The sequence below is a fragment of the Microtus pennsylvanicus genome, chromosome 9, assembly GCF_037038515.1.
Source record: "Microtus pennsylvanicus isolate mMicPen1 chromosome 9, mMicPen1.hap1, whole genome shotgun sequence".
Lineage (NCBI taxonomy): Eukaryota > Metazoa > Chordata > Mammalia > Rodentia > Cricetidae > Microtus > Microtus pennsylvanicus.
Window position 1 is genome coordinate 39,451,507 of NC_134587.1, and position 27,991 is coordinate 39,479,497.

At 54.9% G+C, this 27,991-nt stretch overlaps 2 protein-coding genes across 9 annotated transcripts; one reads left to right on the top strand and one right to left on the bottom strand.

Moving 5' to 3' along the window:
• On the top strand, positions 1 to 1,209 carry Lrrc26 (leucine rich repeat containing 26). The gene is made up of 2 exons (XM_075985395.1): positions 1 to 689; positions 766 to 1,209. The coding sequence occupies exons 1-2, from the start codon at positions 17 to 19 to the stop codon at positions 1,083 to 1,085; spliced, it is 993 nt and encodes a 330-aa protein (XP_075841510.1). The 5' UTR covers positions 1 to 16; the 3' UTR covers positions 1,086 to 1,209.
• On the bottom strand, positions 1,209 to 27,991 carry Grin1 (glutamate ionotropic receptor NMDA type subunit 1). Of its 8 annotated transcripts, none has more exons than XM_075985388.1 (21): positions 27,408 to 27,991; positions 25,901 to 26,035; positions 22,706 to 22,882; positions 20,342 to 20,404; positions 19,439 to 19,539; positions 14,814 to 14,935; positions 14,569 to 14,743; positions 12,920 to 13,064; positions 12,739 to 12,822; positions 8,739 to 8,880; positions 8,531 to 8,658; positions 8,092 to 8,256; positions 7,898 to 8,016; positions 7,659 to 7,771; positions 7,436 to 7,584; positions 7,143 to 7,300; positions 6,814 to 6,975; positions 6,075 to 6,184; positions 5,837 to 5,982; positions 4,459 to 4,569; positions 1,209 to 2,165 (listed from the first exon to the last, which is right to left on the bottom strand). In XM_075985388.1, the coding sequence occupies exons 1-21, from the start codon at positions 27,663 to 27,665 to the stop codon at positions 2,097 to 2,099; spliced, it is 2,832 nt and encodes a 943-aa protein (XP_075841503.1). In that variant the 5' UTR covers positions 27,666 to 27,991; the 3' UTR covers positions 1,209 to 2,096. The 8 variants fall into 8 exon arrangements, with proteins under 8 accessions (XP_075841503.1, XP_075841505.1, XP_075841507.1 ...); XM_075985387.1 differs by lacking the exon at positions 1,209 to 2,165 and adding an exon at positions 2,260 to 2,529; XM_075985390.1 differs by lacking the exon at positions 20,342 to 20,404.

A 27,991-nucleotide genomic window follows, 5' to 3' on the forward strand; every position in this document is an offset into this window, starting at 1 on the left:
TTCTCGAGCAGCCCTCATGCGGGGCTCTTTTTTCTTGCGGCTTCTGCCGCAACTGTCTCTACTGCTGCTGCTGTCGTTGAGGCGAGTCTGGACACAGGAGCACGTTGGAACTGCCCCTTCCAGATCCCCGGTGGTCCCCGAGTGCCCCGAGGCATGTTCATGTTCACTAGGTGGCAAGGCCAATTGCTCCGCGCTCGAGCTGCCCACGGTACCAGTGGGCCTGAGCTGGAGAGTAAGCTCACTGCTTCTGGATCACAATCGCGTAAGCGCGCTGCCTCCAGGTGCCTTCGCTGGGGCGGACGCGCTGCTATACCTAGACCTGCGGGAGAACCGGCTGCGGTCAGTACACGCTAGAGCTTTCTGGGGTCTGGGCGTGTTGCAATTTCTAGACCTGAGCGCCAACCAGTTGGAAACTCTGTCTCCTGGCACCTTCGTGCCGCTCCGCGCGTTGCGTTTTCTTTCCCTAGCGGGTAATCGGTTGGCTTTCCTGGAGCCTTCGATCCTGGGCGCGCTCCCATTACTGCGCGTGCTCAGCCTGCAGGACAATTCACTGTCTGCGCTCGAGGCGGGTTTGCTGAATAGCCTGCCCACGCTAGACGTGTTGCTCTTGCGTGGCAACCCCTGGGCATGCAGCTGCGCGCTGCGTCCGCTTTGCACCTGGCTGCGCAAGCACCCGCGTCCCGCTTCAGGTGAGCCATCTGGGGCGCAGGACAGATAATGTTTGGTGCAGTTGCTGCCATCTGATGCCGCTCCTGTGTCCCGCAGAAACTGAGACCCTGTTCTGCGTGTCTCCAAGACGCCAGACGCTCAGCCTACTGACAGCCTTTCCGGACACGGCCTTCAGACACTGCGCTCAGACACTCGCAGCGCGAGACCTGGCGGTGGTGTATGCTCTCGGGCCGGTCTCTTTCCTCGCCAGTCTGGCCATCTGCCTGGCATTGGGCTCCGTGCTCACCGCCTGTGGTGCACGGCGGCGCCGCGGCCGCACCACAGTACGCCCCTTACTAAGGAGACCGCTGGACCCCGAGGGTCCAACCTCCCAGGAGGATGCTGGGAGCCCTGCAGCGGCTGCAACACAAGCCTAAGGAGGCTGCGGTTGTTTCTAGCCCTCCCCCAGTGCTCTGCACTTTGAAAACTGTCCCCAAATTCCTGGCCTCCCTTCAAACTCCCTGTAGGCGTCAACAATAGACAAAAAAAAAAAAACCGGAAAATTTCTGACATTCCTTTAGGCATCACCACTGAATACCAGGGTTGGGGTAGCTGTGCGCGCCCGGTGTCCCTGGGGTAGAGGAGTAGTACGCTACTGCGCACCAGCGGCACGGGGAAGGCACGCGCTTGGACACTGGGAGAGCAGGTCATGTACAAGGTGGTGGGTGAATGACACCCGAATGGGAGGCGGATGGCGCTCCCTGGTGCCCAAGGTGCGGGGCTCGTTGCGAGCCAGCGTCTGAGGAAGCCTATTGTGGCTGCAGGCAGAAGAGAAGGCTCAGCCCTCTCGGAGTCTGGAGCCCTGGACAACTGAGAGCCAGAGAGCACCCCTGGGAAGCGCTGCCAGCAGGGCAGTGAGGGCTGACACTGGGAAATGTCAGGGCCAGCCCTGCGAATGGGGTGGGGAAGGGTCGTGGGAGGGTAGTGCAGCAGGAGAGAGAGCCTTCCAACCCGAGGAGGAAGTCAGGTTGCAGAGAGCAGGCGCTGGAGGAGGGGTGGGTGGGTGACCTAGCCAGCTGGGGCCATGGGCCCCCACTGTAGCTTAGGGTGGTGGCTGGAGGAAGGATGGGGCTGCCATTTCTGCTCCACACCCCTCCGGCCGGGGCCACTTAGGCCCCTCACCCCACTGCTCAGAGACCCCAGGGCCCTGCCTCTGCCGGAGCGCCCTGTGGCCCTGCCCAGCCGGCTCAGCTCTGGCCCATCCTCAGCCGCTCTGGTCCGCACCTTGGTCCTGCAGGGGCTGCCTGCCAGGCAGCAGGGCAGGCGGACGGGAGGCCCAGGGTGGGCAGTCTCTGGGGCGGGTGGGCTTCCCTCAGGCCTTCCCGAGCAGCAGGACTCATCAGTGTCCTTGGCCGGGCTAACTGGGCAGGTGGGCGCCTCCGGGGGCCTCACACCACGGTGCTGACCGAGGGATCTGAGAGGTTGAGCGGGCCCGTGATATCAGTGGGATGGTACTGCTGTAAAATAGAAATACACAGACAAGGCGGCCCGTTAGCTCCGACGTCGGGGGCACGCGCGGGGCCGGGACAGGGTGGACCGGCCAGCCGGCCGACCGGCGGGCAGGCGGGCACGGCCTGGGGGAGGCTGGGGGTGCTCCTCCCCCGACCCCGTCGTGCTCCGGGGTTCTGCGTGGGCCAGGCCGCTGTCCCGTGCGTCTGTCTGTCTGTCTGCGGGGGAGGGGCAGAGGAGGGCGGGCGGGGCGTCTCAGCTCTCCCTATGACGGGAACACAGCTGCAGCTGGCCCTCCTCCCTCTCAATAGCGCGTCGCGGCAGCACTGTGTCTTTTTGGTTTTGCAAAGCGCCGCGTCCACCCCCGGTGCTCTATAAATAAGAACCAACAATCAATACCTGCTGGCCCTGCCGGCCACCAGGGATCCCAGCCCTGAGCGCCCAGTGCTGCCCTGGCCCGGACCGGCCACAGGACAGGGGCAAAGGATCTCAGCAGCTGGACCGACCCCACCCCACCCAAAGGAGCCCCCACCCAAGCCTCCCTCTGAACAGCACCCAGCCCCAGAGACAGGGTGCGAGCTGGGTTGCCCTCCCCCACCCAGCCCACAGTGGCAATGCCCAGAGGTCAACCCTGCAGGGTGGGGCCAGCTTCAGATGGCCCGGAAGAACGGGTCCCTGGTGCCCAGGGAGGCTCAGGTAAAGACTGAACTGAGAACAAGTGCCCAGAAAGGACCCGTGTAGATTTCTGAGCTTTACCTGGCCAGTTCCAGATGGGGCCCCAAGACTGAATGACACCCTCTGAAAATGGCCTGCCGCCTGCAGGAATTTTGTACTCTCCCCACTTTGGCCACTTGGCCCCAAAAGTACAGATAATCCTCTCTGTCGGATTTCCCCTTTCCCACACAAGTTTCCTCCCACAGTGCCCTCGGCCCTGCTCTCCCTCCCCAACAGCCCCTTGTGGGGATCCTGGCTCAGATCTTGTAGCATAGGCCGTGCCCACTTTCCCTGGTCTGGGAGACCCTGGAGACTGTCTTTGCACCAGCTCCTGGAGCCTCACGGTGGTGCAACCCACAGACCCTTCAGCTTCACCCACTCTTTCTGTACCAGGGCCCTCAGAGAACTGAGCGGCCACGCCTCATAGGTCTCTCTGGAGCACTCGAGTAGTCTGAGCCTGGCACTTCCATTGCTCTGCACCAAATCCTGTCTGTGTGCCTTTCTTCCTGAGCATAGGGCTCTACCACAAACCCAGATTCCTCACGGGACACAAGCCCCTTGTGGGTGACACTGGCTAGAGGGGCTGCTTCTTGGCTAGGACCAGGGTGACTAGCAAAATGGGGATCCTTTGGAGGATTTTCTTTTGAGTATGCATATCTGGTTTGGTGGCGTGCTGCCCAAGGCAGGGGACAGGGTTCCGAAGGCAGACTACCGTGGCAGTGCTTGGGGGTCTGAGCTGAAACACTGGTCTTAGTCTCCCCTTCCTGGGCCTCCCTCTGAGTGTTGCCCTGTGTGCTCAGGCCAGGGTTTTCAGGGACACCCTGTCTATGCTCAGATCACCTGCGTGCTGCTGCCTCACCTCCATCAGGGACCTGTTCAACTTGGCCCCACCCCACTGCCCACCTGACGATCTCCCTGTGACCAAGGGTCAGTGCCAATGCTAGGCCCCAGTCGTCCACCCAGATGGACCCAGGCCCAGCCCCCAGCCCCCGGCCCACACAGAGACCACATGGGAGATGCAACACGCATGGCTCTGGTGAGACAGGTGAGACAGGTGTCTGGGGGGCGGGGCCAGCGGCCAGACAGACGGACGGGATGGGACATCACAGCTACACCCTCCAGAGCTGTTGCAGAGCAAGAACGAGGCGTCAAGCCCCTCGTGGAGGCAAGAGAAACAGGGATGAAACAGACGTGGCGTGGTATCCTGGCAGGGACAACCTGGGACAGGGCTACTCTAGTTCCCAGGGTCTGGGTAGCCCAGAGAGATGGTGAGGCTGACTGACTGACCAACAACATGACACGGCTTCCAGATGGTGTGTGGGTCATGGCATGGGGAGGGAGGTGGGCAGACTAACGTGGAGACACATGGGGAAGCTGAGGACCAGTGAGGGCTCCAGGAGAGTTCCGGAGAGTTCTAAAGGACGGCACCCTTGTATGGGTGGAGGGTGGGTGAAGGACTGACTCGAGGCATCGGCACGGATGGCCAGGGTTGGAGGCGGGGACAGGGGTGGGATGGTGAGGGTGAGGGAGACAGACATGGGGCAAGGGAGGAGTCAGAGACGCGGGACTGGGGTGCTTCCCCCTTACCGTGTCTTTGGAGGACCTACGTCTCTTGAAGCTGGAGGCCAGGGTGGAGGTGATAGCCCTAAATGTGGCTTTCTTTTTAGGGTCGGGCTCTGCTCTACCACTCTTTCTATCCTAAAATGAATATGTATAAGTGATTAGACGGCTAAGGGTGGCGGCCACACCTGCCCTTGCCTGCTCCTTGGGGGCCACTGCCAGGCCCGGCCGGCCACTCAGGCCCTGAATCCTGCCTGCCTCACTGTGCTGGACAGACCGACCAACAGCCAGACTTTTGAGAGTGGCCTCTTCTGCCCGGGGTTGGGCCTGTCCTTGCTTGTGCTGGGGCTGGGCTTGGGGTCCTGCTGGCACTCTTCCTAGAATGTTCGCCTGGCTCCTGGGTGGCCCTGGCTTAGAGGCATCCTGAGGAGGAGGAGCCCCTGAGGACAGGAAGAGCTTCCTCTCGGGGGCCACACCAGCCCCTTTGTTCAGAGGCTGTTGACCCCAAAAGGCACACACCAGGAAGGGGTCAAGGACCCAAGGAGGTGTCCAGTTGGAATTGGAGTGATAGACAGAGGCAGATCCGGGGGCACTGGCCTGGAGTCTGATGGCCAGCATGGCCCTGGACAGCTGTGGCCAGGTCCCCAGGGGACCTGTAGGGCCAAAAGCAAGAACGGGTGGATGAGAGATGTGGGGGCTCCAAGAGCCCTGTCCCCCCCAACAGCCCTCACTGTAATGTCAATGTCAGCTCAGGACACAGCTCCAGCAAGACACCCAGAGAAAGAGAAGAGACAAGTGAATCGGAACCTGGCCGTTGGCCGCTAGTCTTCAGGCTTGCGTGAACCTCACTGCCCACCCTGTCCCTTTCCCTGGTGGCTTCTGACCATCCCACATGCAGCCTTATCCCTGCCAGCCACAAATCCACACGGATGTGGCCTGAGGCACCAGGTGAGGCAGATCAGCCCCTTTTAGATTGGAGTCACAGAGCTGGACACAGAAAGAAAAGGGGTCTCCGGAAGGGGTGTCAAAGGAGCTGGGATGTAGCAGGCCATATGCATCTCAGATCACATACTACACACAGGCGGGCCCTTGTCTTACCCTGCCTGATTGCCTTCCTATGGATTGGGTGCCAGTAGGTGACTCTGGAAACAGAGGGGCCAGGCAGAAGCTTGGAGCAGGGTTCATGGCCTCCCTTGGCCCAGCTTGGCAGTGGGTGGCCACCTGCAGGCAGCTCCTGCCTGTGCTGCCCCTGTGTCTTGGGAACACTCACCACTGCCCCTGGCCATGGCTCCTAGCACCAGTCCTGCCCATGAGCCAGAGCCAGTGCCACGGCCTGTAGGGATAGAGTAGGGCCGTGGCCTGGCGGGGCCCTGGACGCCAGGCCTCGGAGGGTGGCCTGTCCTACCTGCAGGTTCTTCCTCCACACGTTCACTGCTGCAAAAGCCAGCTGCATCTGCTTCCTACGGGCATCCTTGTGTCTTTTGTAGGCGATCTCAATGAAAATCAGGAAGATCCCAGCCACGATGCCTCCAGCCACCAGCATAAAGACCCCTGTGTGAAGTACCCAGTGCCTCATCTGACTGCCCAGAGGCTGTAGCCCCCAAACAATCCATCCCGGCATCAAGGAAGCACGGAGGGCCCACCTGCCATGTTCTCAAAAGTGAGAGTCGCAGGAGCATTGCTGCGGGAGTCACATTCCTGATACCGAACCCATGTTTTATCCAGATCCTCCATGAAGCCATTCTCATGGGACCTGAGTAGGGAAGAGGAGAGGGAAGGCAGGGCTGGAAGCAGGCGTGGGACTGGGAATGGGCACGGCTTGCATCTAGGAGTGGGGCTGTGTGAGTGTGCGGGGCGTTCAGTGGGGAGGACTGGGAATGGGCAGGGCTCACAGGGGAGGCAGTACCATGGGACAGACTTTTCAGCCCAAGTGGGGCTTTGGTTTGTTTGTTTGCTTGTTTGTTTGTTTCGAGACAGGGTTTCTCTGTAGCTTTGGTGCCTGTCCGGGAACTAGCTCTTTTAGACCAGGCTGGCCTTGAATATCAGAGATCTGCCTGCCTCTGCCTCCCGAGTGCTAGGATTAAAGGCATGAGACACCATCACCCGGCTGCCAATGGGGCTTTGGGAGTTAGGAAGCTTGTAGCCTTTGCTGGGCTGATAGTGGGAAGGTTCTCTTATGGGGCTGATGCCTGGTTTGGGTGGAGTTTCCTTTACGGCAGTTGTACCAGATGATGTCAGTGTCTGGTGAATAGGCGCTGGCCTGGGGTAGAGCGGTTTGGTGTTTTGCCACTTGGGCACTAGAGACAAGGTCCAACCTTGTGGGGAGGCTCTTAAAGCCAAGAGGGGAAGGGAAGAGAGGGCCCCAACATAGGGCAGACTTACTTGAGTATGGACAGGGAAACATTCTGCTTCCAGGGGCTGTCCTTGCGCATGCCGATGCCGAAGCCTGAGCGGAAGAACAGCTCACCGGTTGTCACCAGGTCACATTTCTGTGACGCCTCGAACTCCAGCACCGCTGAGTCCCAGATGAAGGCATGGAGCTTGCTGCCGGCAGAGGTGGAGTCAAAGGAGCCCCGCGTAGCCTGGTCACCCCACCCTGCTCACACTTCAGCCCAGACACCCTCCACTGTGTTTCCTGAGTGAGCGGGTCCCCTTTGCCTGGCCCTTTACCGTCCCACCCAGCCAGGGCGGCCTTTCGGGTGCTCGCTCACTTGTCCCGCACAGCCTGGATGGCCTCTGCTGCGCTCTCGTAGTTGTGCTTCTCCATGTGCCGATACATAGTGCTCAGCTCCACCTGCCTCCGGAAGTAGATGTCCACGGAACTCTGCTTCACAGTCGCATAGATGAACTTGTCCGAGGGGTTTCTGAGCTGCAGGGACAGAGGCCTCAGCTCACGGCTGCCCCCTAGGCTCCACCAGGAGCAGACACTTCCTCTCAACCTCTTCTTGACACATACACACACAGACACACACACACACACTGCCCCACAGCCCTGGAGCCTCACCCTGGGGTCATTGATGCCTGTGATACGCTCCTCAGGCCGATCCAGCACCAGGAAGGCTGCCAGGTTGGCAGTATAGGAAGCCACGATGATCATGGCAAAACCAGCCCACACCATGCCTAGGATCCGTGCAGAGAAGCTCCGGGGAGCACCTGTGGGCAGAGACTTAGGTCAGTTCCCCGGAAAGCAGGGGATGCAGCCGGGAAGGACCCTGGCTTCGTCTCACCTTCCCCGATGCCAGAGTTGAGCAGGACACCCCAGGAGAACCACATGGCAGAGGACAGGGTCAGCGCATCCTCCTCTTCCTCCTCACTGTTCACCTTGAACCGGCCAAATGGACTGCAGAGTGCAAAGGGGAGGTGGGAGAGAGGGCGGGAAAGAGGACAGGAGAGGCAGCTCTGCCCAGCCCTGCCAGTTCTGCCCACCCTCTAGACGGAGGGGTCCAGCTCCCTCCACGGCGCTCACCTGAAGCGGTCCAGCAGATAGAGCATTACTGCCACCACGTGCACCGACAGCCCCACTAGCAACCACAGCGTGCTCTGGAAGGGCTGCATGAACGAGTCCAGCGTGCTCCGGGGAATCTCCTGCAGGTGAACAGGGAATCAGCATTGCCTGGGCCCTCCATGCCCCCACTCCATCCCTACTTGAGCCCTGCCTACCTTCTTGACCAGAATGGTCAGGCCCTGGTACTTGAAGGGCTTGGAGAACTCTATGTATTGTGCACGCTCATTGTTGATGGTCAGCGGTGCCACAATCATGTCTGCTTGACCACTGAGCAGCTCTCCCATCATCCCATTCCACTCCTTTTTGTTGCTGTTGTTTACCTGCGAAGCGACAGAGCCAGTGGGGCTGCAGACAGGGTGGGTATGGTTCCCCGAACGAACGAATGAGCATTCCTAGACCTTAGTCCTAGCACACGGGGGAGGGAGGGGGATGACGACATCTCCTGTTCCGTATCTAGCTCATCTCTAAAGCCCAGCCCCAGCCCCTTCGAACAAGGCTCTACCCACCCCCAAAGACTTTCCAATGAATCCATCTCAGCTCATGAATCCCACTAGCCCCTTCCTCCAGGCCCCGCCCCTGCCATCCACTCCATACCCGCTCCTGTGTGCCAAACTTGCCATCTGCCACCAGGTGGACCTCGTAGGTAAAGTTCATGGTCCGTGCCAACTTGATAAGCAGGTCAATGCAGAAGCCATAGCAGCACTGAGGCACCGTGTGGCGTGCTGTGGACAGTTACAGAATAGTATCAGCGGGCTCCCAATTTCACTGCCCAGTACCCTACCACACTCTGCCCGGCACTCACGGCTGCCTGGCGAGGTGTCATTGGGCCCTGTGCAGATCACCTTCTTGACTGGGTCACCGTTAACCGTGAATTCCTCCTTGCATGTCCCATCACTCAGTGTGGGTTTGACGTACACAAAGGGCTCTTGGTGGATTGTCACTATCTGGGGGAAAGACAAGAACCAGCCTGGGCCACCTGCCCTTGGTTGTCCCCAGGGCTGGCAGCTTCTCGGCACACAGCAACCCCTCGTCTCCATCTTTCTTCCGGTGCTCTGTGAAATCCCCACCCGGGCGCTGTCCCACTGGTTTCAGAGGTCAGTCCACATCCTTCTGACATGGTTAGCATCGGTTCTGCCCTCGGGGTACGGATACAAGTCTGGTGAGGTGCTGAAGTGGGGTACAGACTTCCCTAGCCATCGGCCCTGGCTCATCAAAGTGCCTCCTGCAATGCTGTCCTCTTCTTGTAGCCCCTTTCCTCTGATCCCAGTTCATATATCACTCTGTCGCAGTATGACTGTGTAGTATTTGCTGTGTGGATCGGCACAAACTCTGACCAATCACAGAGGAGAAACTCTGCATCCTTGCCAGGGCCACCCTGGCCTCCACTGGCAGGTAGCCTTCAGTCTTTGACCCTTGTCCTTTTTTTTTTTTTTCCGAGACAGGGTTTCTCTGTGGCTTTGGAGTCTGTCCTGGAACTAGCTCTTGTAGACCAGGCTGGCCTCGAACTCACAGAGATCCACCTGCCTCAGACTCCCGAGCGCTGGGATTAACGGCGTGCGCCACCACCGCCCGGCTCCAGCTTTATTTTTTTACTTTTAAAATTTGTTATTCAATGAACACTGGTGTGAGGGTGTTGGATCCCCTGGAAGTGGAGTTACAGACAGTTGTGAACTACCATGTGGGTGCTGGGAATTGAACCCCGGGTCCTCCCCTGGATCACCTCTCCAGCCCTACTCTTGTCTTTCTAAAAATTCCTTTCCAAGGGTTGGAGAGATGGCTCAGTGGTTAAGAGCATCGACTGCTCTTCCAGAGGACCTGAGTTCAATTCCCAGCAACCACATGGTGGCTCACAATCATCTGAAATGAGATCTGGTGCCCTCTTCTGGCCTGCAGGTATACATGCAGACAGAATACTGAGATTATTGTAAAAAAAAATTCCTTTCCAAGGTATGTTTACATGTATGTTTGTGTTCCTGTGTACTCATGCATGTGTGCAACTGCACACGGAAGCCAGAGGCCAATGTCAGGTGTCTTTCTCTGTCGCTGTCTATTTTTACTATGTAAGCATTTTTATTTTATTTTATGTGTGTGCCTGAGTATATGTATGTGTATCACATACAGGTAAGAGCCCACCTACAGAAATCAGAAGGAGGCATCAAAAGCCCTGGAACTGGAGTCACAAATGGTTGTGAACTGCCATGTGGGTGCTAGGACTTGAACCCAGGTCCTCTGGAAGAGCAATGAGTGCTCTTAACCTCTGAGAGGCTATCTTTCTGGCCCCTATTTTATTTTAAAGATTTGTTTATTTGTATTTTATGTGTATGGGTGTTTTGCTGGCAGATATGTCCGTGCTCCAGGTGCATACAGTGCCCACGCAAGCCAGAAAGAACGCTGGCTCCCCTGGAACTGCGGTTACAGTTGCTGTGAGCTGCAGGGTGGGTGCTGGGACTTGAACCCGGTCCTCTGGAAGAGCAATCAGTGCTCTTAACCATTTAGCCATCTCTCCAGCTCCGTTATTATTATTATTATTGAGACATGATGGAGGCAAGCTCTGGAGACTGTCTCCGCCCGCTCACTATATCAACATCATGGTTAACAAGGAGTACAGTATGCAGCCACACCCAGACTTTTATATGGATGCAGAAATCCAAATTCATGCTACTCATTGGGCTATTTGCCAATCCCCATTTTTTTTTTGAGAAAGGGTCTTATTATGTACCTCAAGCTGATGTGGAATCCCTATGTAGACCATGGTGGCCTTGAACTCACAGAGATCCACCTGACCCTGACTTTTAATACTAGAATTAAAGGCACGTCCTACCAACTCCAGATTTTTTTTTAAGACAGGGCTGCATACAGTCCAGCTGGCCTCTTGCTATGTAGCTGAGGATAACCTTAACCCCTGATTCTCTTTCATCTACCTCCAGAGTGCTGGGTTTAAAGGCAAGTTCCACCACGCTTAGTTAATGCTCCTCTCCCAGGGCTGCCTCTTCAGCAACACTTCGGCTTTGGCCCTCTTCCCTCCCCTTCTCCTAGGACCCATAGTCTGGAGGCTGGGGACAGGCACAAGTCTGAGGTACTGGAACGGAACACAGCTGGCTGCTGAGGGCCTCAATGGGATGTGGAGAACAGAGGGGTAGGCAGACCAAGGACTGGACGGCAAAGCTGGCTGTGGTGACAGGCAGTGGAGGAGGAACACTCAGCTGGGAGTCTTGAGAAGGAAGAGACAAGAGAAGGGGACAGGACCATATTCCTTTTTCTATACAAGTATAGGTGCTAGTGCTGCCAAAAACTTGATGAGGGGGCTAGGGGGCATGACAAACGGCTCAGCAGTTAAGAGAACCTGCAGTTACAGATGACTCAATTCTGTTCTTACCACCCACAGAGCGGCTTACAACCATCATTCCTATTTCGGGGATTCTGCGTTTTATTCTGCCTGGGGGCACCAGACGTACACATGGTACACATGTATGCATATATGTATGTATATATTACACACGTATATGTATACTATGCACACATATGTGTGTATATATGTATGTGTATATATATGTATGTGTATATATACTATGTACACATATGTGTATGTATATATATTATATTCAGGAAAACACTTATACACATAAAATAAAATGTAACAAATCAGTGACTCCAGAAACATGGCTAATAGCCATCTGCACCTTGATGGGTCCCCTTGGTTAGTGATATTTGTTATTTGTTTGTTTTGTTTTTAATTTTCAAAGCAGGGTTTCTTTGTGTAGCCTTGGCTGTCCTGGAACTAGCTGCATAGACCAAGCTGGCCTGAACTCACAGAGATCCACCTGCGTCTGCCTCCCAAGTGCTGGGATTAAGGGCGTGTGCCACTCCCCAGTGCTTTCAAACTTGACAACATCAGGGGCCTGAGCTGCAAACAGATATGACATTGGCTTTGCAAGCGACATGCTGATTCATCCTGGGAGGAATGGAGGCGGGCGCTTGCTAGGTGAGACCATGGCCCCAGATATTTGATGGCATTGAGAGAAGGGTGGCTGGGCACGCGGCACTTCAGGTCCTGTCCTTGGAGCTCTATGGTATCAGAGCTGGGTGTGCTGTGTCTCAACATGAAGAGGAACTCAGAATAGTTCTTAGGCAGAGGGAATGGATGAACCAAGGGAATGTGTGAATCAGGCTGGGAAGAGGTTACGAAGAGGGAGCCAGATCAAGAAGGGGGTTCTTGGGATCCCAGGGAGAAAGGGGACACCAAAGAACATCAATTCTAAGCTGAACTCTGCCCTGCAGCCCAGAGTACCCACCGTCTGCCCCCACTAATCAGTTCTACCTCAGACTTAGCTGGAGCTGGGGCAGGATAAAGTGCTAGAGAGAGCCTTTTGGGCAGAAACTGCTGCTTCTCAGGCCGGGCGGGGGTGGCGCACGCCTTTAATCCCAGCACTTGGGAGGCAGAGGCAGGTGGATCTCTGTGAGTTCGAGGCCAGCCTGGTCTGATCTACAAGAGCTAGTTCCAGGACAGGCTCCAAAACCACAGAGAAACCCTGTCAACCCTGTCTCAAAAAACCAAAAAAAAAAAAAAAAAAAAAAAGAAAGAAAGAATAGAAAAAAAGAAAAAGAAACCGCTGCTTCTCCTTCCCCCTGCCTAGACCCCTGCCTCCTCTGCCGCTGCCACATGTGCCAGAACCAGCTGCTAGCAAACTCATCTCCACGTCCTTTATTTGTGTGCTGTGCCCACACCCCCTTTCCTCCTGGCCTGAAGGAGTAATGAAGTGTTGGTGATGGGAAGGCTGGAATATTTCAACGGGGTCCCTCACCTTTAATCTCGTGGACATCTGGTATCCTCGAGGCTTCTCTGTCTCTCCCCCAGGCCAGATGATCTTCCGGTCGTTTGGGATGACCTGGGGGTGGGAGTATGAGATAGAGGGTGGCCACGCAGGGGTCTCGGCCCCAGGACCCTAAGGCCCCAGCCCCCACCCCCTCATGACCCCCACCTACATGGGTGCCGTTGTAGATGCCCACTTGCACCAGTTTTCGGTTCTGCAGGTTCATGATGCTATAGTTGGCAAACTTCCGGTCCCCATCCTCATTGAATTCCACACGGCCAGTCACTCCATCCGCATACTTGGAAGACATCAGTACCCTGGGAAGAGAGCGGGGCTTCGACTTAGCCACAGCACCTGCTCTTCTTTCCTTCTGAGCAGCCCAAGCTCCCGCCCCTTCCGCCCCAGTTTTAAGGAAGGAAAGATTAGCAGATGGTCGCTCCACACACTGAGTGGATACTGTGGTGTGTGCCTCCCGGCACCAGATGGACAGCACAGCCCCAGCTCCTGAGTGGGTCTTGGATGCCCGACCCCATGTCAAGGGCTTCTCTGAATAAGGACGTATGACTGTCAGAGCCACCATCCTGGTTTTACAGGGGAGGCAGAAGCCCAGAGGACCTGAGGCCAACTCGCCATCAAATGGTGGAAATAGAACGAACCACCTCCTCGTCTTAGCCACTGGGTGGCTTTCCTGGCTGTATGTTTGCTCACTGGGACATATCAGTGAGTTTGTGTGCATGCAACCCAAATGTAGGGGTCACCCCTGTGAGTGTGCTTGTGGCATACATATGTCATGTTCCTCTTCGGGTTCCTGTGTGCATTCATTGGTCTGTGTGCATGTGTGTGCAGCCTGTGACTGCACGGATGGCATGGGAACGTGTGGTGGCGCTGTGGACAGTGGCTCTGGGGTTAAGGTCTGCAACCATTCCTTGGTCAACCTTAAATCTCTTGTTGTCAATGGATGCCTTCTCTGAGTTTCTGGGTCCGTAGAGGATCCCAAGCCCCGCCTGCAGCAAGAGCTTTCTTCTAGGGCACCAGGCACTGTGGGAGTTAGGTAAAACCTGCAGTGTGGGGTGGAGAAGCGGAGGCAGTCACAACTTCAGTGACAGCAGAGGTAAGGGCGCTTGTGGTGGGAAAAGGGATGGTTATCATGGTGAAGACAGAGGATGCGGTACTAGGAATGTGGACAGTCATCTCCATAGGGGACTAACTATAGCATGTTAAGACCATTGCAAGTCAGGCATGGCGGTACACTCAGGAGGCAGAGGCAGGTGGATCTCTGTGAGATCAAGGCCAGCCTGTCTACAGAGCAAGTTCCAAGACAATAGGGATACACAGAGAAGCCCTGTCTTGAAAAACAAAACGAAAGACTGGCTGGACCACTTCTGGAAGAGTGAACCATGGCTAAAAAATGCCCCTTCTGCCTGGGCAGTAGTGGCACAAAGCTTTAGTCCCAGAACTTGGGTGGCAGAGGCAGATGGATATCTGGGTTTCGAGGCCAGCCTGGTCTACAGAGTGAGATCCAGAACAATCAGGACTACACAGAAAAATACTGCCTAAAAAAAAAAACAAAACCCAAAACCCAAAAATCCAAAACCACCCTCCCCAAAAAGAAAGGAAAGAAGGAAGGAGGGGACAGAGGGAGGGAGGAAGGAAGAGAGGGAGAGGGAGAGAGAGAGAGAGAGAGAGAGAGAGAGAGAGAGAGAGAGAGAGAGAGAGAGAGAGAGAGAGAGAGAGAGAGGAAAAAACCAAAACCAAAACCCCCAGCCCTTCCCACCTCCTAAGGGATGACTCCTCCCACCTACTGAGAGCAACCCCGCCCACCTCTTGAACAGTGGTCCTGTCTTCCAGATGTTGGTGTTGCCCACGCAACCCCGCGGCGGGTCGGTGATGTTCTCCTTCTCTAGCAGCTCGTGGACTGCCTGTGCTACCACGCCCACGGCGTCGCTGATGTGGGCCGACTCGTTCTTGCCGTTGATGAGCTGCAGTCCGATGATGCCTGCGCGATCCCGTAGCTTAGAGACTGGACAGATCATGAGCCCCAAGCGACCCCACAGTCCAGCACTCACCATCTGGGGCGTAACGCAGGGCGTTCCCCGAGATCTCGCGCTCCCCCACCAGCCACACGTACCCAGAGCCCGTCATGTTCAGCATCGCGGCTGCGCGGTACACGGTGGCAGCGTCGTCCTCGCTGTGGGGCAGACCCGGGTGACGAGCCAGGACTCCAGCTCTCCCTACTCCCGGCCACAGCCTCTCCCTCTCACATGCTCCGGGGGAGCGTGCCTGTGCCCACCACCCTTCCTGTTGTCAGGCCCAGAGGTCTGCATAGGCGGTGAGGCTGGACCCAGGGCCTTTCCAGTCTTCAGCTGCTAGCCCCCTCTGCCTTTAGGAGGCAGGAATAGGGTACAAGATGACCTTTCTGAACTCCGATAAGACAATGGTAAATGGCAGAGCGGGGTCTGTGCTTAGGCAGTCCACTCCAGAACCTGTGAAGCGGTGAGCTCTTGGCAAGCCATGGGTCTGATGGACCTCCATGCTCAAAGGTGTGGAATGACAAGGTGAGGGCTCTGGGCTGAGGAGATGCCAGTAGAATCCCATGCCCTAGTTGCTGAGCTGAGCATCCCAAAGATACCATGGGACAGAAGAGAGACCCCTCTCACAGTAGGTATGTTCCCTGACCTCCAAGGTCAGGGCCACCAGGACAAGCCTTGCCTTGTGGGGACATATGGTCCTTAGAGTTTGAGGTTCACATAGGTAATTCCTGTGGACAGTGAGACAGGGGTCCTAGTCCCCTGAGGCTGGGTCTCCCTGGTCATAGCAATGACCCTGAGGTCTTCCAGGGCTCCAGTAGCCACTAAGAGTCCTCTCCTCAACCTGCATCTCTCAGATTTGCCATTCAAGGCCCAGCCATGACTGGCATTTTGCTTCGCCAGTGCATGTTTAGTGGTGCAGTGAAGCCAAGTGGATTACCTGATAATTAGTTATTTTTCTTTTAAAAGTTTTTATTTTAAATTTATTTTATGCGTGTGAGTGTTACCTCCATGCATTTATGTGCACCAGACAAGTGCCTGGTGCTTGTGGCGGTCAGAAGATGGTGTCAGGTCCCCCGGAATTGGGGCTTTGATTGGTTGTGAGTCACTGGGGGTGATCAGAACTGAACCTGGGTCCTCTGCAAGCCCCAGATGAGGCCATCTCTCCAGTCCTTATTGGGTTAGGTGTATACCAGCTGATCTATGGCCAAGATAAGCCACACTTCCTTAAAATCCTGCCCCCAACTTTTTCAATGATTTTAACCAAAAGAAAAGCTCTAAATGATGGTACTGTTAATGAATATAAGCAACATTAAAAACAACGAGGCAGTACCTCAGCAAGAATATATGTCAGAGCCAAAGTGGTGGCATATGCCTTTAATCCCGCCACGGGGAGGTAGAGGCAGGCAGATCTCCACAAGCACAAGGCCAGCCTGGTCTACATAGCAAGAACAATAGAACATAGAGAGACCCTGTCTCAAATCAAAACCCCAAAGAATATACGACCGTGCTGCAGTGCACTGAACACGGAAGAGGTCACCCAGCGCCACACATGTCAAGGAGGGTGTCTGATGTCAGCTACACCCACCAAATTAGAGAGCCCCATCTCCCCAACCCATCTCAGACCTACGCAATGTCACTCGATGGGATTCCAACCAATGCAATGCTTGTGCACAAAAGGTCTGATCAACCCATCAAACCTCATCAGACCATTTTACAGGAAATAGTGATGCCAACAAAGGCAGCACGAGGAAAATAAAAATGAGGAGTTTGGGGAATGAATTTTGTGTATCCGACAGACAGTCGACCTGATTAATAAGGTCAGTTTAACGAGGTCTGCAAAACACTTAGCCTCTCTCGTGCAGAAGGAGCCGGAACGTGATGAGCGCTGGGTAGCTGCTCAGCGGTGGCGCCTCATTCACCAATGTGCACAAGCTTGCGATTCCACAGGTTCTTTAGGGTTTAAAAACCAGTGCGAATTGTGGCTCGAACTCAGTGTGTGGGGGACATGTCGTGAGATATAAGCGGCATGAATATGGTGTGTGCCAGGGTGGGCGTGTTTGTATGTGAACACTGTGTGCTCAGTGTACCAATGGGTGATGTTCACAGTTCATATTCATGTTAGTACCTCTGCCTACCATGACCCTTCTGCTGCTGCCTTCTTTGCTAGAAGCCATGTCTGGCAAGTCTGTCTTTAACCCTTGGATATTCAACATGGAGAGGCTTTCTTTTTTCACCATATGTCCAAAGACCCTTCAGTTGTAGTGGGTGGTCCTGGAATTATTGGCCTTGAAGAGGTGAGTGTTCGCTGCTGGGGCCTGGCGTGGTGGGATTCTACGAAGGGTGGTCCTCTGCCTTGTGCCCTGTCCGTCTTCATTATAATGCACAAGCCGAGCAGGACTACTTGCTTGAAAGACCCTGATAGTCTAGTAGGTCTGTTTTTAATAGAACGGCTTCCTTAAGTAGCCTTGACCTGAAGAAAGCCTTCTTGCCTGACTGCTGTGTGTATTCATTTGCCCACCATCCTGAACATTCTTTTATCCAACTTGAGCAAATCTCCCTCAAGTCCTACGATGAGAACTATAAACAATCAGAAAATAGGAGGTGTGGTGGGCCTTTTCCTGAGCAGAGCTTTCTTTGGGCATCCTGGGCTAGGCTTGCCTTCCAAGGGACATATTTCCTTCCTGGCTCCTTTTTCGGGACATATTTTTCTCTCTCTCTCCCACTCCCTTTCTCCCTCTGATAGGGTCTCATGAGGCTGAAGCAGGCTTTGAACTTGCCAAGTAGCTGAGAATGATCTTGAACTTTGATCCTCCTGCCTCCCGAGTGCCAGAATTACAGGTGTGCACCGCCACACCTGTCTTTATTCAGTGCTGAAGATTGGGGCTAGGACATCATGGTTCATGCTAGCTAAGTGCTCTATCAACTGATATGGATGCATCTCTAGTCCCATATGGATGTATTCTTAATCTATTCCTTTTCTTTCTTTCTTTCTTTCTTTCTTTTCTTTTCTTTCTTTCTTTTTTTGTTTTGTTTTTCTTTTTTGGTTTTTCGAGACAGGGTTTCTCTGTGGTTTTGGATCCTGTCCTGGAACTAGCTCTTGTAGACCAGGCTGGTCTCGAACTCACAGAGATCCGTCTGCCTCTGCCTTCCAAGTGCTGGGATTTAAGGTGTGTGCCACCACCGCCCTGCTCTTTTGTCTATTCTTTAGAAGCCCTGTATCATCCCTCATCCCAAAGTATACAGTTAGAATCAACGGTTCCCGACTTATGGGTTGTGACCCCCTTTGGGGGGATTGCATATCAGATATACTGCATATCATATATCTACATTACAATTCATAACAGTAGCAAAATCACAGTTATGAAGTAGCAACTAAATAATCTTCTGGTTGGGAGTCAGCGCAGCATGAAAAACTGAATTAAAGGGTCACAGCATAAGGAAGGTTGAGAATCACTGAGCTAGACTGAATAGCCAAGGCAATGAACCAGGACTCTGCAGTGTGTCTTTGCACTGTTAAGTGCCTGCCACAGTGTATGTGTGCATGTGTGTGTGTGTGTGTGCGCGCATGTGTGTAGTGGGACAGTTGGCACCTGCTTGCTGATGCTCCTAGAGGAGTTGGCCACACCAACATGTGACAGATACCACCCTCAGAGCAGGGCAGCTAGTGCCAGCCCAGCCATCTGAATGAAGAAATCGTCTATCCTCCAGGCTGAGTCCTGGCTGCCACACCCCACAATCTGTGGAAGCGAGTGGTGTGTACCAGGTTTTGTGCATAGAGAGGGGTTGCTGACCGGATCTATAGATAGACATCTATCCTGTGTCTGAACACAGCTGGTCCTGTTCCTCTCGTGTCACCATGGCAGCAGGATTTAGGGTATTTTCCTCTGAGCTGGATGACATGTTTTTTCCTCCACTCTGTCAGAGCCCAGCTAGGGACTAGGTCCACCTCAACCTCCCTGTTGTCAACGGGGCTGCCACCCTCCCCATCCCATCCTTCCTTTCCGTGGGTCTTAGGCACGAGTCTCTCCCTTTACAGGAAACACTAGTTGGTCACGAGTAGGGGGTTTTACTGTGCACTGTCACAGTAGTGAGATGCGGTGGGAGACGGCCCTTCCAGGACCAGCCTGATTTTCTTCCATCAGTGGTTTCGGACCTCAGGCTCACCCTCACCTGTACACCTGCACATCATTCTGTGGGGCACCTTCCCTGTCCTCAGCCCTCAGGATGTTTACATAACTGCATCTCCCGACTTCCGAGCATTGTACCTCCAACCCTCAAAGCTCAACTTAGGGCAATGGTTCTATGTGACTGTGAAAGATAAGAATCCAGGGAGGGATGAATGGAGGATGGGAGTTGCCTAGGCTACCGGGTGAGTAGGAGGATGGTGGGGTGGGGTTGGGCTCTCCTTGGTGAAGTTTTAGTTTTCTTTCTCTTTCTTTCTTTTCTTCCTTCCTTCCTTCCTTCCTTCCTTCCTTCCTTCCTTCCTTCCTTCCTTCCTCCCTTCCTTCCTTCCTTTCTTTCCTCCCTTCCTCCCTTCCTTCCTTCCTTTTCTTTCAAATTGAAGCTCATTTTGCTCAATGGTGTCCCCAACTCAGGCCACATGTTGGACCTGTGCCCCAGGCGGAATCCCAGTGACGCGATGAGGAACCGAGCCTACTCACCTCGCAGATAGGATGATGACCCTGGCTTCCAGTTCCCGGGCCTCCATCAGCAGAGCCGTCACGTTCTTGGTTCCCGGGTCGAACTGCAGCACCTTCTCGGCCTGTGGTGTGAGAGGGAGCATTAGCAGACAGCCGGGAAAGGAAACATTGTGCCTCAGTGGCAAGAGTGGGGCCAAAGCTGCTAGGAACCCCGAGGCAGCTGAGCTAGAGCTGCTGTGGCCTGTCCTTGCCACCTGCACTGTGCGCCTGCCTCCTGCCTCCTTGCTGGCCTGGCCTTGCTGCCTGTCCTTCCTTCAGCCTGCTCGATGTCCTGGCCTCACGCTCTGCTCTTCTCGCTTTATGCTTGCTCCAGGTCTCTCTTTCCATCTCACTCCTGTCCTCATTTTTTTGCACTGAGCATGCAAGCTGAAGTGGACCGAGACTCAGAAAGAGACGTGCAGCGGACAGGAAATAGAAAAGTTTTGGAATGCAACTGGGAACAGAGATGGGGCTGACTTTTTCCAAAACCTTGGGAGATCTCAGCTCAGACCTGATTCCTCTTGCTCCTAGAGGAGCAGCCCAGACTCTGAAGTGACCAGGTGGGCAGGCTCCCTCCCGGGGTTCCACTAGGAAACCCTGGCGGACCTGGAGATTCGCATGCACTTCCCAGAGCAGCGCCTCCTTGTGGCCGTGCTTGTCTTAAGGATGCAGGCCAGGGTCACGGCGGGTGGGTCAAGGGCACCCACACCGCCCACCCCTGCCCTCTCCTGCTTGCTCGCTACCTGCCTCACCACCTGTCTCTCCTCACTACTCAGGCCTGCGGCTCGGCTCGGCGCGGTGGGGCCAGATAGCACCCAGTGGCTGAGGCACCGCAGGCCGGGACTCGCTAGTCGGTGGGTGGCGTGCACGTCCATGCATATATACCTTGGGTCCGCGCTTGTTGTCATAGGACAGTTGGTCGAGGTTTTCATAGTTCCTTTTTTTACTCTGATGAATAATGTGCACAGAGAAAATATGCAGACACAGAAGAAGATTATAAACGGTTGAAAATGACGGCGCTAAAGCAATCACACCACCTCCTCGGCACGTCTGCAGACGGGCACGTACCTGGAGCTCGCAAACACCGAGACCCGGGTGGGGGCTGGGGGCTGGAATGGAGCTGAGCGTGGAGGGGACACAGGGGCAGGGGCCACGGAGGCTCCCTACCATGGAGCTAAACTCGTGGAAATCGTCACTTTCGGGAGAGAGGGCAACCCTGTCCACACCACCCTTAAGGGGGACCCGCCTGCCACCCCCACCCCTGTCATGCACCTGCTGTGTGGCCCCAGCAGTACCCACCCCCACCCGCATCAGTCCTGAGTGAAAGAGGAGCAGCTTGCGGGGCCCTGTCCCCATGACCCTCCCACCCCCTCCCGCTTATTCTCCCCCCTGCTCTCTGGAGACTAGCTGTTAGGCTCACACCCAGATGCCCACATTTGTGTCTGAGACTGGGTGTGGCTGGCTGTGCATATGTTCGCCTGTATGCCTGTAGAGGTGACACGCCACTGTCACCCTCACAGAAGGTAAATCTGTGTCAGACTGTGGTGGTGGAAGTCTTTTTTTTTTTTTTTTTTTTTTTTTGGTTTTTCGAGACAGGGTTTCTCTGTGGCTTTGGAGCCTGTCCTGGAACTAGCTCTGTAGACCAGGCTGGTCTCGAACTCACAGAGATCCGCCTGCCTCAGCCTCCCGAGTGCTGGGATTAAAGGCGTGCACCACCATCGCCCGGCCAGTGTAGTCTAAGTATATGTGCTCGGATGTGTGCGTGCGTGTGCATGCGTGTGCGTGTGTGTGTGCGCACGTGTGTGTAATCTTGTAGTTACAAGTCAAGACAAGCACACAGAGGAAGCCCTTCTATGTGATCCCCTTGAGCAGCGCAGAGGCGTATGGAGATAAGTGAGGCCTGTCTTTCTAAAAGGTGTCGCATGCCACTAAAATATCCAAGAACTGACTGGCAGTGTGTATGTGCTTTCGAGTGTGTGAGCGGGTGGTTGGGTGTGCAGGGATAAGGCTGGTGAGCATGTGAGCGTGTTGGTGGTAGTCTGTGTGGCTATGACAGACATGGCAGAGGTATGAAGGAACCTGCCATATGCTGATAATGGGACTCTCTCTTCAGAGAGGTGGAGCCCTTGGTACCAGTAACCAGCCCTCCTTCCCAGACTCTATGGGCTGCAGTAAAAGGTTTACCCTGGGCCTGTCTCTAGCCTCGATGCCTCCCCCACCCCCGGCCCATGCCCTTACTCCCTCCTATGGCACCTTGGGTGCGGGGGACAATGGTTGGTGCTAAGTATGATGAGGCCAGCTATGATTTTGCAGGCAGAACATGCTCCCACCCATCCCCCTCCCCCTCTGCCTTTTGGGGCCCCTCCCCAGCCTGGGCCTCCTCCTCCTCTCTGCTACCTGAGAAGCACCACCTGACTCTTGGTGGTCTAGGTCCTGGGACTGAGGTAGGGTCAGGGGCCAAATCCCTATTAGGGTGCTGGTGGGGAAGGGCATAGGGGTCACTTTGACCCCCACATCCCAAATCCTGGCTGTGGTCTCTGGTTGTTCACAGATTGGAGGGGCAAGGTTGAGATGGGAGTGTATATGTGTCTTGGGATCAGTGTCTACATAGTCCCTTGAGGGATACAGAGCTCAGCTCTGAAGTGGGAGGGAGATGGAGAGGGGAGGGGCACAGAGTAAGCCCGAAAGGATAGTATGAGGTGGGGGTGGGGTTGTAAGAGAAACGGGGCTTCAATTAGGGCCACAGGCAGCCACAAGGCAGCCGGCTTTTAGAAAGAAAAGACCTCTGTGAACATATGGATTGTATACCAGTAGATAGAGGATCCCAGTGCTGGGGGGGGGGGGGGGCGGGGAGGTGTTGGGGTGGATCGCTCTCTGTAGAGGGAGTTCCTGAGAGGTGGGTGGGACTTAGTACCTGGCGGAGAGGGGCGGAGCGGTTCTTGAGTTATGAGTCTGATTGGGGCCTGAGCTGGGCTTAGGGAGGCCTGAACTAGAGCGGGTGGGGCGGGACAGGGGTGTTTGCAGAGCTCCAGGTGGTCCAGCCCTCGCGCAGCAGGGACTGACACGAAGGAGATTTCGACTAATGGCAAAAGCGAGTGAAATGAGCCGAGGACAGGCCGGGGCGGGCGCCGCCAGACGCGGTGGTGCTGAGCATGCAGGATGGAGAGAGAGTGTTCACAAGGAGCCACAGACATGGCATGGCCCGCCTGCTCCTGCTCAGCAAGGACCTCTCCAGGGTGAGGGCCTCACCTTGGACTCGCGCTCCTCCAGCAACGTCTCCAAGCGCTTCTGCGCCGCCCGGCCTTCGTGGTCGTCGCTGACCAGCAGGATGATGTGATTCCAGTTGTAAACGCGCATCATCTCAAACCAGACGCTGGACTGGTGGGAGTAAGGCGGCACCGTCCGTAGGAAGCTCAGGTGGATGCTCTGTGCGGGGGACAGGGAGGCTGAGGCTTTTCCCTCTCCCATTGATGGGACCACTTTCTCCCATCTGCCCTTCCCCTGTGGCATCTACTGTGAGAGCAGAGGTTTGGCGTTTTCCGGGTAGCACCCTGTCAGGGATGAAGTATGTCTGGTCCTAGGGTGACTGCCACCTTCCCACCAGAACCTCTCTAAAAAGGCTGACTGTAGAAGCTTCTTCAGCCTCAATGGGCCTCCCATGGTTCTCTCTCCCTTTTCCATAACTGTATTTTGGACTGAGGTACAACTCAGTGGTAGAGCATTTGCCTAGTGCAAACAAGGCTTTGGGTTCTATCCAAGGCACCGGTAAGAAAATAACAACTACATTTACTAGTAAGTCTTCTTTCTCGGGGTCAAGCATTGCTGCCTTTCTTCCCCAGAACCCAGAGGCTGTGACTCACTGGTTGCTTTGCTGCTTAAAATACTCTAGCTGCAGCAGTGGGGGGGGGCACACCTTTAATCCCAGCACTCGGGAGGCAGAGACAGGTGGATCTCTGTGAGTCTGAGGCCAGCCTGCTCTACAGAGGGAGTTCCAGGGTAGGCTCCAAAGCTACAAAGAAACCCTGTCTTGAAAGAAAGAAGGAGGAGGAAAAGGAGGAGGAGGAAGAGGAGGAGGAGGAGGAAGAAGGAGAAGAAGAAGAAGAAGAAGAAGAAGAAGAAGAAGAAGAAGAAGAAGAAGAAGAAGAAAGAAGAAGGAGGAGGAGGAGGAGGAAGAGGAGGAGGAGGAGGAGGAGGAGGAGGAGGAGGAGAAGAAGAAGAAGAAGAAGAAGAAGAAGAAGAAGAAGAAGAAGAAGAAGAAGAAGAAGAAGAAGAAGACAACAACAACAACTCTAGCTGCCAGGGGCTGTCTATGTCTATCCATGCCCCTGTGACTTGGTCCTCTGAGGCTTCTAGGTTGGGTGCTTGTTTGTTCGTTTTGCCAGTTCCCTCTTGGTGGCCAGGGGCAGTGTTCTGGAGTGAAAGAACGTTCACCGCCTCTGCCACCAGCTGCAGGCAGGTTACATCAGAGTTGGTGCTGCCTGTTGGCGCTGAGTGGTCTTGCTGGTTTGTGTGATGGGCAGGGGGCTGACTTTGAGTTGGGACAATCAGGGACCAGAATGTGGCTGTGATGTTTGGCCACACTGTTGACCACACACAAACCCAGTGAGTTGGCCCATGGTCAGTCCCTAGGTTGGTCCAGCTGCATGGGGCCTCCTAGCTTTTTGTTTATTCCTGGCTATTTTGTTTCTTCTGGTCATTCCTCTGTCTCTGTCGTCTCTTTCTGTCTCTCTCTCTCTGTTTTTCGAGACATAGTTTCTCTGTGTAGCCCTGACTGTCCTAAAACTCACTCTGTTGACCGGGATGACCTTCAATTACAGAGGTCCGCCTGCCTCTGCCTCCCAAGTTCCGGGATTAAAGGTGTGGACCACCACCGCCCAACTGTCATTCCTCTCCTTTACATGTGAGGGTGAAAGTGTTCCAGAGGAAAAATGGTCAGAAGGCATAGGATGAAAACCTGCTCCTCACAGGCTTGGGAAGAGTGGCCCCTCCCTCTGGGGCTCTCCTACAAGACCCTCATCTGGGGGCTGGAGAGATGGTTCTGAGGTTAAGAGCATTGCCTCCTCTTCCAAAGGTCCTGAGTTCAATTCCCAGCAACCACATGGTGGCTCACAACCATCTGTAATGGGGTCTGGTGCCCTCTTCTGGCCTTCAGGCATACACACAGACAAAATATTGTATACATATAAATAAATAAATATTTTTTTTTAAAAAAAAGACCCTCCTCTGACTCCCTTTTTTTGGTCGCTGAAGGGCAGAGCCACCACATGCTTGGGCCTGAAAGGCCAGTCATCCTGCCTTAGGGCAGCCTTTTCCGGGATTATAGGCTCTGGCAGGAAGACTCTGAGATGTCTGTGGAGACCCAGAGGCCCACTGCTCGATCCACTAGCCCTCTGGCTGAGCCCAGGCACCAGCTGGTTGTCTCTAAGCTCCTGGATTCCTACAGGCTTCTTGAGTCTCCAGGAAATGGGGAACAGGCTCTGGGGCCTGCTAGGCGACGGGGTGGCTGAATTGCATTTCAGTTGACAAGTCCTCGCAGAAATCACAGCACGTGAAAGATCGTATGACCCAGAACAAGTTCCCTGTGTCTCTGGGCTGTGGTTTTCTCCAACTCAGCGGCTGCTCTTCAGCTTTGGGGCCAACTGATGGAGGCCATCCCAGTCTTTGGGCCACAAGATCTCTGCAGAATGCTGCGCTGAGATCCTTTAGTCCCTGAGACATGAGTCTCCTGCCACAAGCTGCCTGCCTGTCTGTCTACCCTGCCTACCTCCTCCTACATGCACTTCCGTCCGAGGCTGGGGTGCACAGTTTCCCTTTCCACTCTGAGCACTCCTCCATCCGGGCACCTGCTTCTGCTGCTTCTCTCCACCTCTTCCGCTGCTGTGCCTAAAGCCTGCCTGTTCTAGGACGCTCCTGTTTGCCCCGTTTTCTAGCCCAGGAAGCCCCCTTCTTCCCAAAGGGGATGTTATTGGTCTTTTTGACTGTCAGCAGGAGCCAGCCTGAGTAAGGGGTACCTGCTTGAGCATGTGTGAGCATGCAAGGAGAGGGAGGGTGAAGATGCTAGGGTTGTGTGTGAATGTGTGTGGGGCTTGTGAGAGTGTGGCAGCATGAGCATGCGGTGACTGAGTGTGCATGTTAATATGTGGTGAGTATGGACACATATGAACATGTATGTGACTGAGTTGTCATAGGCATGCATCCTAGTATGCTTGAGTCTTGCGTACCAATATCTATGTGATTCAATGTGAGGTATGTATGTGCGGTTATGAGTGAGTGTGTCATTTAAGTTCCCCCAAAGGCAGCCTGTGATCTAAGCATCCCCACCTCACCTGTATCCAGTGTCCAGAGCCAATCCGCCTGTCTTAGCTACATGTGGCCCTGGAGCTATCTGGAGCTGGTGATGGGGGCTAAAAAATAATTGAGTCTGAGTCTGGGCGTCAGGCTTACCTTGTCAGAGTAGATGGACATTCGGGTTGTCAATCCCAGAACGGGGATTCTGTAGAAACCAGCTGTGTAGGAGACGGGAGTGGGGGTGAAGTGGTCGTTGGGGGTAGGTGGGTGGCTAACTAGGATTGCGTAGACCTGTGAATACAGGAGACAGAGTCAGCTTTGTGGGAGTAGAATGGACATAATACTAGGGTTTGAGACCCAGACGTAGCAAGAGCTGGAACTGCAGGCCCGGAGTCCAAGTGGTGCCATTTGTGCCCACGGTGCACACATCCAAGAGACAGGAAAATGAGCCAAACCACAATACTCTGGTGATAAGCCCATTGTGGAGAGGGAGCAGCACCAAACAAGACTCTAGGGGATGTAGACGACAACACCACACACACACACGCACACATACACACAGATAGCAGATCCTTTCTCAGCCAGCCCTCTCTGCCCAGGGCACCTCTTGTAACATCAGGAGGGGAGCAAGTTTCTGAGCAAAGTTCTGGCATGGCCTCTACATTCCAGGATATAAGGACTGATTCTTACTCCCCTCACCCGACATCCAGCCCGCATCCTTTAGGACACATTAGTGTTTGTAGGCATGTATGTATGTATGTATGTATGTATGTATGTATGTATGTATGTGACTATGGGTGTTCATGAGCACATGCTGAAACATGTATGCACTATGTGCATCAGACATCTATGTTTATATACACCTATCATGATGGAATCAGGGTTTCTATGTGCATTGACCATACCAAGCAGTGTGTCCATGGATGTGCAAATATGTGTGAGCATGTGCAGATGATTGTATCATGTTGGGATGCAGCGGTGTTCATGTACACGTGTGTGAGCAGACATGTTCATGGATGTAGCATGTCCTATGAAAAGCATGTATGAACAGCCTTGGTGCAATCCCTGCTCTTCTCTTACATAAACTGGTGCACTGCAGTGACCCTCATATGGCTTCATTGGAATTCAGCAACCAGCTCAGCCAGGGGCGGACAGTTTCAACAGCCACATGTCCTCCCCTGCAGCACACTGAGCTCGGCTCCCACACTGTGCCTTAGTGGCTCTGGCATGCGCAGTTCTCACTCCCACCCCTGCAGAGCCTGTTTCCTCTGGCACCTGGGCCATCCATTGCAGACTCATGAATGGGGGGAAGGGAAGAGGGGTAAGGAAAGAAACAAAGATGGCCCCAGGCCTCATCCAGTCAGTGGCCTGAAGTGCTCCTCCGTTTGTGACCAGAAGGTCTGGATCCACACTGACTGGAGGGAACAAATCACTACCGATAGTCACATGGCAGCACACATGGTCCTTCTGAGGACCGGTCCAGGTGACAGGTGACCAGCTGGGGGAAGCGACAGACACAGATGTTTGTTCCAGGCCTCTCCAGGTGCCAGTTAAATTGGAGTGGTCTAGTAAGGAGACTGAGAAGGACCAGGGGAGGACGGAAAGAAATTGGGACAGCGGGATGGATGGTGGAGGAGCAGGAGAAAAGGGAAGTAGTGGTCACCTGGCTGGAGATGAGGTCCTCACACACTGACAGGGCCATCTGTATGGCGTTGGGCTTGTGGGTGACAGAGGTGGCGTTGAGCTGTATCTTCCAAGAGCCGTGTCGCTTATTGGCCTGGTTCACGGCCTCGCGGAACATCTGCTCGTGCTTGCGCGTGCTCAGCACCGCGCCGATGTTGACGATCTTGGGGTCGCAGGCGGCGCGGGCGAAGGAGCAGGAAAAAAGCAGGGCGAATGTCAGCAGGTGCATGGTGCTCATGAGCTCCGGGCGCGGCGGGCCTGGTTCTGGGTTGCGCGAGTGCGACGACCCCGGTGTACGACCCGCGGGCCGCCCGGGCGGTCAAGCACCCGCGAGTCCTCCAGGAGCCTGGGGCGAGCGCGGCGGACGCTGTCCGAGGTGCTGAAGCGTGTTCGGCGCCGCTCGAACACCCGCGCGGAAAAGCGGAAAGGACGGCGGCGCGGGCTGAGCGACTGGTCCCGACGCTGCGGCTACTGCAGCAGCTGCGGAGTCGTGAGCGGGACCTACGCGTCCTACCCCTCCCACCGCCCCCGCTTCCTGACGCCGAGTCGAGCGCGCGCCCTCCT